The 11,833-nt window shown below is 42.6% G+C and overlaps 1 protein-coding gene across 2 annotated transcripts in view; it reads left to right on the top strand.

Moving 5' to 3' along the window:
* The first annotated feature begins 1,321 nt into the window (after positions 1-1,321).
* Positions 1,322-11,833, top strand: part of GAREM1 (GRB2 associated regulator of MAPK1 subtype 1) — a 217,475-nt gene continuing 206,963 nt past the window's right edge. For both annotated transcript variants that reach the window (XM_053571437.1, XM_053571436.1), the window contains exon 1: positions 1,322-1,450. In XM_053571437.1, the coding sequence (XP_053427412.1) occupies positions 1,330-1,450 (121 nt within the window). In that variant the 5' untranslated portion in view covers positions 1,322-1,329. The remainder of the gene's footprint in view (positions 1,451-11,833) is intronic.

Here is an 11,833-nt window from a genome sequence, read left to right as displayed (position 1 = left end):
TGAGCTCTGTTCATAGTGAGCAGGCCGTGCTAAATATTGGGCAAAACCCAGGAGTTACCATGCAAACCAAACTGTAGGTCTAAATCCCAACACGGCCATCTACTGAGTTGTGCAATCCTGCCAATGTCTTGGATCACATATCCAGAAAATGGAAATTATCCCAACCCTTAAGATTAGAAGAAAACTTAGCAGCGGTGGGGTGGGGTGGTAGAGGGTCGTGCGGTGAGTGCGTTGACCCCAGTAGGCTCCCAGTAATCCAGTTTCCCTTTTCCTGTGAGCGTTTATGGCTGTTGGTGGCCTCGACTCCCGCCATCTGCAGCAGCCTTTTCACACGATGAAGGTGCTCAACAGAATGGTCACCTACATTTATGTGGGCACCGATCATCTACCACCTCTCTGCTTCTCGGTGCTTTGGTCTTTTTCACCTGCCTAGAAGGTGCAGCTTAAACTGGCGGGAGTAACTTCCAGCTTTGTCCGTAGAGTTTTCAGGTTAGGGGCAAACACCAAGGCGTGCTGCCCGCCTCGCGGGGCCGTGGCACCCTCCGGGCCTATCTCCTTAAAGTCTGGCAACTGGGCAGCAAGATGGGGGCACCGCAAGGATCTCTTTTGTGACCCTTATCAGCCACTCGGTTGCCTGGGAGTGGGAGGCGACGGCGCCCACCACGACCACTCAGGGAAAGATCCTGTGGCTCCGGAAGGGCTCCGGGGCGCCGGCTAAGCTGCAGGGCTCGGAGCGGTCGGACGGGGGAGCAAGAGGTAAAGCTTGCGGAGCGCGGCGAGCGCAGTCGCCGGGCCGGGTCGGGCCTGGGAGCCGACGCCGAGCGGAGCAGCCGGGTGGGCGGGGGACGGAGGCGGCGCCGGGGGGCGGGGGCGGGGGCGGGGTCTCCCCGAGCTGCGCAGGCGTTGCTCGCACCTTGTTGATTAGTCAGAGCTGGGAGCGCTGCTATGGCGTTTCTCAGACCCGCGGCTCCTCCTCAAACGCTCGAGAAGGAGGGAAGGAGGGGTAACGGGAGGAGGCGGCGAGCGGACGGCCGCCGCAGCTGCAGACCCGGGGCCAGAGGAGGAGGCGGAGCGGGAGCCGCCGCAGCCACTCGGGCCGTCCGCAGCCGCGGGGCTGCTCCGAGTCCTCTCCGGGCTTGAGGGCACGCGGGACCCCCCAGCCATGGCCCGCCGCGGCCGCTGAGCCGGGCGCCGGCCCCCTCCCTTCGGGCTGCCTCAGCCGTCGCGCCCCCCGGCCGCAGCTGCCCGGCGCCTCCCGCGCGCCCCGGACCGCGAGCGCGAGCAGCGGCGGCCGCCGAGGCGCGGGTGGTGCCGGCGGCGGCGGGGGCGATGGACCCGGCGCCCTCGCTGGGCTGCAGCCTCAAGGATGTGAAGTGGAGCTCGGCGGCCGTGCCGCTCGACCTGCTGGTCAGCACTTACCGGCTGCCCCAGATCGCGCGGCTGGACAACGGTGAGTCCCGGCCGGGGCGCGGGGCAGGCGGGTGTGCGCGCGTGTGCCCGGGAGGGTGGGACCGGTGGGGAGTGGGCTGCTCGCCCCGGAGCGCCGGAGTTGGCTCGAGCGGATGCCGCAGCCCTGGCGCGTTGCTCTCATCTTTCCCCCAGCAGCAGCCAGAGAGGTGCAAATCAGAGCCCTCGCAGTATAATTAAAAAGGACGCCTTCAAAAAATCAACATAGGGAAAACCTCTGCAGATAGTCATCTTGGACGCGAGCGATCCCCCCATCCCCCGCCCCCCTCCTGCAAGAATTACTCAACCCGAGAAACCCTGAAGACTTAGTTATCTTAGGCAACTTTCTACGAAAATAATTGTGCACCGTTGGCATCTTATTGGGGGTGCTTGTCTCCCTAACCTCCCTACCCCCCGTTTCTCTGCTCCCCCTCCTCCCTGCAGCAGATTTAAGGGGAAAAGCTCCTGGGTGACCAATGAAAGGGATCACATTTCTCAGAGACCTTTTATTACAGCTTGTCTGTTTTGTTTAACCCAACTGAAAGTAATTTAGGGCTGTGTGTAGAAAATGTTTTTAGCAGAAGTGATGGTATGCTTAAGGTTAATTATTAGCTTAGCACATTTCTAGCCTGGAAAAAAAAATTAAGTCGCCAAAACATACTCATTTGGAACCCCAGCTCACAGCTAAGAAGCGTGTGTTTCTTAAAATTGACGGCCAGAAACCAAGCAAACATCCCCCACTGTTCTGCCGTGTGACATCTGGTAACAACTAGATGTGCAGACTGTCAAGTAAGAAGACACCTTTCAGTTTGGGAGTTGTGACTTGTAAGGTGGTAATTCAGGTGTATTTGGTCTTCTCTTGTTTTTACCATAACTTCAGTGGGCTTTGGCTTCTTGTGATTTTGGACTGTTTTCAGAAGGAAGCCTTGCTATGGGGCGGTTGGAAGCACCCTGGCCCGGGCTGGCAGACAGGCAGACAGAGCTGTGACCACACAGGCCGAGTCAGAAGAGCACGAAGCAGAAAGATGTCATTTCACGTCACAGGCACTTGGGTTACTCCTTGTTTTCTGGGGTGAAAGGGTGTGTAACACGAGACAAATAATGTCCAAAGAATTTTTTATTCGGTTTCTTATCTGTGGGGTTAGATTAACACTTTGAAGCACTGATGTGAAAAACACGGAAAGTTCAAGAAAGCTGGAAAATAATCTCGGCCTGCTGGATTTTCTTGTTTGCTTGTTAGTAGGGGTTGGCATTGTAAATAAACCTGGAGTTTTTAAACTAGTAATGACAGTAGCTGTTGAATGTAGGAGAGGGAGGACAGGGGGTGTACTGAGGCATTTCTGCTCTGAGTGGGGGCGGGAGGATGTTTAGTGCTTTAAATATGCAGCCACAGACCTGAGTTTGTGTGTTTGTATTCATTGTGTTTCATTTCCTGCTCCAAAAACGTGTATATTGGGGCAGCACCTGCGGCTCAAAGGGGTAGAGCCCCGTTCCCATATGCCGGAGGTGGTGTATGGGTTCAAACCCAGCCCCGGCCAAAAACTGCGCAAAAACCCCAAAAACGTGTATATTGGTGTATATTGGAAGGCTGAGAGTCCTCCCCTTTTTTGACTTCTCATCTCTGCAAGTACTGCCAACATTTGTTAGCTAGGCGGGAGCATTGGTGCATGTGGTGTGAAAGTCACTCAAAAGCTTCATTAGACTAAAAGTTTAAAGAGGCTAAATATCAGTTTCAGACATAACTTTTATTACCCACTTTTCTATCCCTGCCATTCATAAAAAGGATCTGAATCAGCAGTGTACTCATCCCACACTTCTTTTTAAAACGAAGACGTGGGTAGCAAGTTTTAACACTGTGTCCTTTCAAGCTGTGGAATGGATTTTGGTCACTACATGTAATTCCAGTTCTCTACTGTACATTTCTCTTTTTTTCTTATGGCTGCTGGCGAATCACAGTGACATACACACATTTCGATTCATAGCCAAATACAGCTTTCATTTAACAAACTCCTCTTAGCAGAAGTGATGGTATGCTTAAGGTTAATTATTAGCTTAGCACATTTCTAGCCTGGAAATTTAAAATTTAAAATTTCAATTTTTAATTAAAAATTTTTTTTTTGTTAATATGGTTTTTAATAGCTACATAATATTCCATGGGATGGCTATACCATATAATTTCATCCTCTATCGTGGACATTAAGTTGCTTTAACTTTTTGCTGTTATAAGTTGTGGTAGAATGAACACTCTTGTACATAAATCAGTTTGTTTTGGTTAGAATATATTCCTACATTGCTGAACAAGCAAATCAATCCTTTTTTAAATCCTTGATGCACATTATCAAATTGCTTTAGAAACTAAAGGTTCTACTCATTTTCACTGTGGGAGTTCCACTGTGTCCACACTCTTAAAGTAATAAGTATTTCTAAAATTTTTTGCTAATTTGTTGGGAGGAAAGTATTACCTTAGCAATTTAAGCAGGGTAGACTTTAAAGAGTCAGATTCTGTGATTATTTTAAAACATGTTCACAGCAATGTTCAGAAAAGGACGTGCTCACCCATTTATGAATGCTGTAGGTGAGAGCTCAAGTTTTCTGCAGCCCCTATCCTGTGAATGTCTTTTTCCCGGTTTTAGTACTGCGGGTACATTTTCTACATGCACGTGACTACTCTGTACTCAGACATGAAAGGTAGTCATTTTCCAAATCACTTGTTTTAAAACAAACTAGAAAGACATCGGAAAACATGCCACTGGTTGACATTATGCTAAAAGAAAACTCCTGCCTAATTTTAAGCAATCATTAAAGAATATTAAAATTTTAAAAGAGTTGGTTATCAAAGGGCTACTCTGTGCTGCCATGTTTCTAGGTGCTTAATATGAATTGTTTCTAATCCCCAGCAACCTCATTTTAAGGACTTTGGGAACCTGAGATTCAGAGAAATTTAGTGGTTTGCCTGAAAACTCAGACTTAGCATATGGTGGGGTGGGATTTCCAGCCGACTTTCTGACTCTGAAGACCGACCTCTTATCTGAAACTCATAGGAGAGGGGAGTGGGGTTGAAGTAGTTCTGACGTCTACTCTAAATAGCTTCACTGTCTCTGAGAGCTGGAGGACCAGGTAGGCAGTGTTTTTAGAACAGTGTAGGTAGGGAATAAAGTGCTGGCCTCTTCCCATCCATCAGAACTAAATGGCTTGTTCCTTCCCACAGGAGTGGCTGAGAGGCAAGGGGCAGGGATAAAGAAGAGAGGTTACAGAATTGGAGAAAGAAGGAAAAACATGGACTTTTAGGGCTTAGGGTATGTAGATGTGTCTGTTGAGATGACACATCAGTACTGGGTTAAAATACGAACTATACAACATGTAAAGAGCTCTATGATTCTTTGTATTGTACACGTCACTCCTGAAATGCCAATTAAATAGATACAGTCAATAGCACATCTCCAGTGGTGAAATATGTCTTTATATGATAAGATAAATGCAAAATTAGTGAATCTTTATGAGTATTGCCCCTATTCGGGGCAACCCAAAGAGAAGTACTCTAGCAATGTTAATGCTCCTCAGGAGATTGGATGAAATATGTCTTATCAACCAAAGTCTAACCCAGTTAGCAATACATTTAAGATCAGATATTTAAACTGATTGATCATCAGTCTTATAAATTGTTGGCTGTTGAACCAGGTCCAACTAATATGCTCAGAATCAATGATAGGACAGAGAGAATACTAATCCCTGTTCCACCTCCAACCATTCTCATTCAAAATTGGGGTTCTGTGGGAAACTGTTTTTCTCTCTCTTTATTTCATCTTGGAAAGACCCTGAAGGCTTGGTAGTTCAAAAAAGATTCTGTGAACCTGTGTACCCTAAGCACATTTTTCAGTTATTGCCTAAAACTTTTTGTCCTGAGTTGAAATAGTTGGAAAGGGTGTGATTTTTTCAGCATATTGTAAATATTGATTATTTTAAATTATTGCATCATTTTAAAAGCTCTAGTAAATTCTACATTTGATTCCCGATATCATTTGCATTGTTACTGTAATACTGATAACTTTTACCCCTAAACAAGCCAGCACCATTTTTGTTCATTCCTTTTTCCCCTCCTTTGTGCCCCGGGCAATGCATCTTAAAAGACTTGGGGAAAGCAATCAATGCCTTTATGAAAAGGCATTGCTTGTGAGTGTGTGAAGGGGCCATTGTGAAGGGGAAGTAGCTTCCATCTATCACTTTCATCACTGTCAGGGTCATGGTCATCACCATCACAGGATGGACCCCACCACAGTCACTGACCAGGCAGATTCAATTTTCGGACAACAGTACATTTGGAAGTTGGGGATCCGGAAACTGATTCCCTTACAGCTGTCATGATGAACCTCTTGGGAAATGTTGGCTTCACTTTGAACATGTGTCCCAGTTCAAAGAATGCTGATCTAGTCCATAAAAAGATGAGTTAATCGCCCTGTTTGCTGAAAGGAAAAGGAAGACTAAGGCTGCATGGGCTAACAGGGAGAGAGAAAAAGAAGGTGGTAGGGAATGGAGACTGCTAGCTGGGAAGGAAGGGTGGCCGCAGACTCTCTGTCTTGGTGGGTGAAGGCATCAGATCTGAGTCTAGCACAGGTTCGTTGGGGCTGTGGCAACTTTGGTCCGTGCTTTGTGCTCAGCTGCTTCTACAGCTTTAGCATTTATAGGTCTGGAGGTGAAGGAGTAAAAGCAGGGACACTTGCGCCCCAGGGACGCTCCAGGTGGCTGTTCGCAAATACCAAAGGTCTTTCTAGATCCATGTTTTCTCTTTGAAACTGATGTAAGTTCTCAAATCTATTCCGTAATTGACATTATTTTATATTCCCTTTCTCTCTGTCTCTTTCTTTCCTTCTTTCTCTCTTCTCCCTCCCTCCCTCCCTCTTTCCTTCCCTCTCTCTCTCTCTTTCTGATTTCTTTTCTTTTGTTTATTTCTTCTAAAGTAACTTAAAATAATTCTTGCTCCAGGAAGATGTGCTGTGCTTATCTTGTGGCTTCATTTCCCCTGTATTGTAAGAGGGTTTACACATGCCTAGGGTGGGAGAAATGGTAGTTTATGGGATGCTACATTTGGAGGCAAGGGACACGTGTTTTGTTGACAGTCACTAAGTTTCATACCATGTTGCTCTTGGTCAGGTCTCTCAACCACCTTGATCTGTAGTTTTCTCTTGCAGCAGAGTGGACATTATACTTGCCCACGTACCCCATAGTTCATTAATTTATTCAGTCAGCTAGTATTTATGAAGTCCCTAGTGTGTGACAAGTGCTGGTACAGGTGTTAAGCACTGAACAAATCAGACAAAAACCTCCGTGTTTGTGGAGTTTACATTCTTGTGTATCTATGTGAGAATTCAGTGCAATAATGTACGTGGAATACATATGTATTGCCTAACAGTGAATTTACGTAAGATTGGTACACTGGAGGTACAGAATGGTCGAGGGCGAGGCTTTGGAGCATATTATGTCATGTAAGCCGCAGCAGATTTTATTATCCTTGTACAACTAAAGAAACTGAGAGAAATGTTGTGGGTGACATTTAGCCGTTTCCTTTTGAGTATTCTGGGTTATTCATCTAGTAATTTGCAGGTTATAAAAAGGTAGTATAAGATTTTGTTAGAGACTGTGTGTTACAAATGGACTAAGGTGGGGCTTGGGAGAGAGCAGAGCTAGAAGTTAGGAAAGGAATTTTTAATCTAGAATCATATGTGAGTCTGACCAAATCATACCAAAACAATGAGTTTAGGCCTGTGAATTTTTTTTTTTTTTTTTGAGACAGAGTCTAACTTTGTCACCCCCAAGAGAGTGCTGTGGTGGCATCGTAGCTCACAGCAACCTCAAACTCTAGGGCTCAAGTGATTCTTTTGCCTCAGCCTCCCGAGTAGCTGGTCTCAAACGGGTGAGCTCAGGCAATCTGCCTACCTTGGGTTCCAACAGTGCTGGGATTACAGGCATGAGCCACAGCGCCTGGCCTGTGAATCTTTTTTTTTTTTTAGCATGTGTTCATCATTACTTTTACTGATTGATGGTCACTTTTTAGAACCTAGAGTTTATGTCACTGTTAGTAAGAAAGAAGCACTTACTATAATATTGTACACAAAGTGAATGATGAGAAAGTCTCTTTAAGATAGATTGATGCGCTGTATGTTTTTACTCCTCCAGTTTTCACCTATTCTGACTCTTGGCCATGTCTGAAAATTACGCGCAAAAATAGGAGAGGGTGTTGTAGCAAACATTTAGACCCACAAGTCAAAATTTAGATATAGCTCTTTCAGTGGCCTTGTTTTTCAAGTAAGAGACTGTTTTGAAAGTCTCTCCTTCTCTTCCCAGATAGCAATACTTATAACACTTACTTACAAGGGAAAGCAAGTGTCTTGAATATAAGGCAAATACTACGTATTCTAATTGAAAAGCATAACTTTAAAAAATGTTTAATAGATATAGTAATTATATGTATTTATGGGATACAAAGTGATAAACATGTATACATTGTATAATGTTTAAGTCATGCTCATTTGTATATCTGTTACCTTAAAGGTTTTTCTTTTTTTGTGGTGGGAACATATAAAATCCTATCTCCTACCTGTTTTGAGATATACCCTGTTGCTGACTCTAGTTGCCGTGCTACGATAGCACACCAGAACTTATTCCTTCTGATTGTAAGAAAGACGTTCTCTCCCGAGCACCTCCTTCCAGCTAGCCTCCCAGTTAGTCCCTGTACCACTCTTTACTTCTTTGAGATCTGCTTTTTTAAATTCTGCATATGAGTGAGAACATGGAGTATTTGTTTTTTGTGTCTGTTATTTCACTTAACATACTATCCGCCATCTTTATCTGTGTTGTGACAAATTATAGGATTTCTTCCTTATATATAGCTGAATAATATTCACCGTATATATTCAGTGTATACTACTATGTATATGGCATTTTCTTAACCTACATATCTGTTCTTGGACACTTGGGTTGAGTCTTGACTATTATTAGTGCTGCTGTAGTAACCGTGGACGCACAAATATCTCTGACATACTGATTTCATTTCCTTTGGCTATTATACACTTAGTAGTAGGATTACTGGACCCCTGTGTATTACCATATGCAAAAATTAACTCAAAATGGATTAAAGATTTAAAGGTAAGACCAAAAACTATGAAACTACCCTGTTTAACCGAAAATAAGACATCCTCCGAAAATAAGACCTACTTACAGGAAAGGTAAGACATCCCCTGAAAATAAGACCTAGTGCATCTTTGGGAGCACACCTTAAAATAAGACACTGTATTATTTTCGGGGAAACAGGGTACTAGAAGAAAGCGTAGGAGAAATACTTTATGACATTGGACTAGGCTGGGATTTTTTGGATAAGACCTCAAAAGCACAGTCAACAAAAGCAAAAACAAGCATATGAGATTATATCAAACTGAAAAGCTTCTGCACAGCAAAGGAAACAGCCAACAGAGTCAAGAGACAACCTATGGAGTGGAAGAAAATATTTGCACGTTATACATTTTACAAGGGGTCAAGAACTCAACTCAGTATCAATAAAACAATGGATTAAAAATGGGCTAAAGACGTTAATAGAGCTGTCTCAACAAAAGGCATACCAATGGCCAACAAGTATGCAGAAAAAATACTCAGCATTACTATTCATCGGGAAAACGGAGATCCAAACCACAGGGAGGTATCTTATTAGGATGGCAAAAAGACAAAAGATGTGAGAAAGACAAGGTAACACATGACAAAAGCTAAGTCTGGGCTAGGATATGGAGAGAAGGAAACCCTTACATACTGTCGGTGTGGATGTAAATTTAAGTTAGAAAAGCCATTATGCAAAACAGGATGGAATTTCCTCCAAAAATTAAAAATAGAACTACCATAAGATCCAGCAACCCCATGACTTGATATATATCCAAAGGAAATGAAGTCAGTATCTGCATTGTCTGTAAAAAATCTTTTTTTTTTTGTAGAGACAGAGTCTCACTTTATGGCCCTCGGTAGAGTGCCATGGCATCACACAGCTTACAGCAACCTCCAACTCCTGGGCTTAAGCGATTCTCTTGCCTCAGCCTCCCAAATAGCTGGGACTATAGGCGCCCACCACAACACCCAGCTATTTTTTTGTTGCAGTTTGGCTGGGGCCGAGTTTGAACCCGCCACCCTCGTATATGGGGCCGGCACCTTACCGACTGAGCCACAGGTGCCACCCGTCTGTAAAAATCTTAAGATGCTCCCTTGATTTGTACAAGGGAAACTGGCTTGTTGTGACCTATCATGTCACAGTCCAATGAGGGAGCATTTTGGTCTCTTTTGCTCATTGGCCTCCTTATTGAAATAGCAAGTTCTTGAAAACCAGCTTGTAAGCTCGTTTATTTTTGTTTGAGATTCCTGAGGTATCTGTCTTTTCACTTACTGAGCTGCTGTTCTAGGAAGACTCAAACTCTCCTCTTTCAACAGGATACCAATTTCAAGAACATCAGCTATTATATGCAATGTGAAAAATAACTTTTATTTCTGGCTTATGTATTATTTTGTTAAAATACAAGATATCTGCTAAACTATTTTAAATTTCATGGAGTAATTCTTTTAGAAGACATTTCCATATGAAGAGTTTCCCCTATCTCTCTGCCCCACCTCTACACTGCTACCAAGTTTTCAAGAATGTTTACTTGAATGTCAGCTTAGGGATATCTAAAATTATTTTTACTGTTTCCTAGCTCCTAACACAATGCCTGCATGTAAATGGCACTTGATAATAATTTAATAAGTGAATGGAAAATCTCAATATTAAAAATTGTAATGTCCACAATATCCATATTAAGAAAGCCATCTATGAGCTCTGCAAGTCTGAAGTAGAATCTCACTTTTGTTTCATTTGAGGGAGACATTATATTTTTAAATATATAAGTTGGACTAAGATAGTAGGTCTTAATATTTAGTAGGAAAAATAGAGTCTAGTGGATCATCATTTATAAAATAATGATTTTTAAGGTCATTGCTTACTGGTATTTTAAATAAAGTATTCCTGGAAGTTACAACTCATTTTTAGATTTTTCACTTTCTTGATAGTTCTTTCATTCTGCAATTAGGATGCCTCTTTTACAAATATTATGTGATGCCATGTCATTGAATTTTTAATCACTGATATCATCATGCTATTAATACTGCTTCTGAATATATGATCTATAATGCCATGAATGTTAGAAACTAGTCAAAAATAAAGTGTTGGCTAACCATTTACCCATCACCTTATCTCTGGGCACCAGTGATTTTATTTCTAAACAAAACAAGCCACTTGGTTTAAATACTGTTGCAAAACTACAACTGCTAATTTGGTACGGTTGTCATCTTCTTAGAATAGCCCCAAGCTTGACTTGAAACCATAGTGTCTTAATCCTAGACAATGAGTTTCCTTTTATGCCATGCAGAAGTATTAGATAATGGTAAAAGAAGGAAAAATGTTCCCAAGCTCCTTTCCAGTTCTGTAGAAGTATTACTTTATAATTACAGGGCAAGTCACTTTAATTGATTCTAATAATTGTTAACCTCATTGGAAGTATTTGAATACCATATGGGCCCTGATGACTTAAGAATTGTTTAATAAATACCAAGATATTGAATTTAAAATGCAGTATGAATTCCTTATAATTATGAAGATATTTGTTATTCCAGTTAGTATTTAATATATATAGTAAGTTACTGCCATCAGGCCAGGTTGTAGTGTCCAGGGGAATGTAATTGTGAGGAGTGTTTATATATGTATCTGTAAAGATTTAAAGTAAGTTATGTTTTGTTGCTTTTATCCCCACTCAGAAGAGAAAAATTTCCTTGGCCAGATACTTTTTTTATTAAATGACAGTTTTCTCAAAACCACACTTCAGGATGTTAGAAATGAAAATTTGTCTTTCTTCAAGTAGGGAGCCAGGTACAAATATCTAAAGGAAATATCTAAACAGAAAAAGGATATATGTTTACTTTTCTATTTTTAAACATATCTGTTACCTTGAAGGTACCACTGACAGAATCACTTGTAGCATTTGTAGAAAGCCTTGGTTATAACAGAGTCTGTTATTCAAAAAAGGTTGCTGAAATCCCTAAGAAAGGATGCTGTGTAATTCCAGGACATCTGTGCAGATTTTATGTTATTCCAAGACAGTCATTTTGGACTGGTGCTCTGATCCTTTAGCAACAATAGTTGAAGTAAAAGAGCTAAGATTCATTCTCTGTTTCAGGTTAATACCATTTAAAATAATGCAGGATCCGTTTTTACTTTTGCTCAGTGACCCACAAAATCAATCAACCATGAGACACAGAGACACAAGTTAAAAACAATTTAATTGGTTGTAGTGGGTGGGGGGAGAGAGAGAGAGAGAGCGGGCAAGCA

Source organism: Nycticebus coucang, chromosome 19 (assembly GCF_027406575.1).
Source record: "Nycticebus coucang isolate mNycCou1 chromosome 19, mNycCou1.pri, whole genome shotgun sequence".
Lineage (NCBI taxonomy): Eukaryota > Metazoa > Chordata > Mammalia > Primates > Lorisidae > Nycticebus > Nycticebus coucang.
This window is presented reverse-complemented; position numbering and strand designations above follow the sequence as displayed.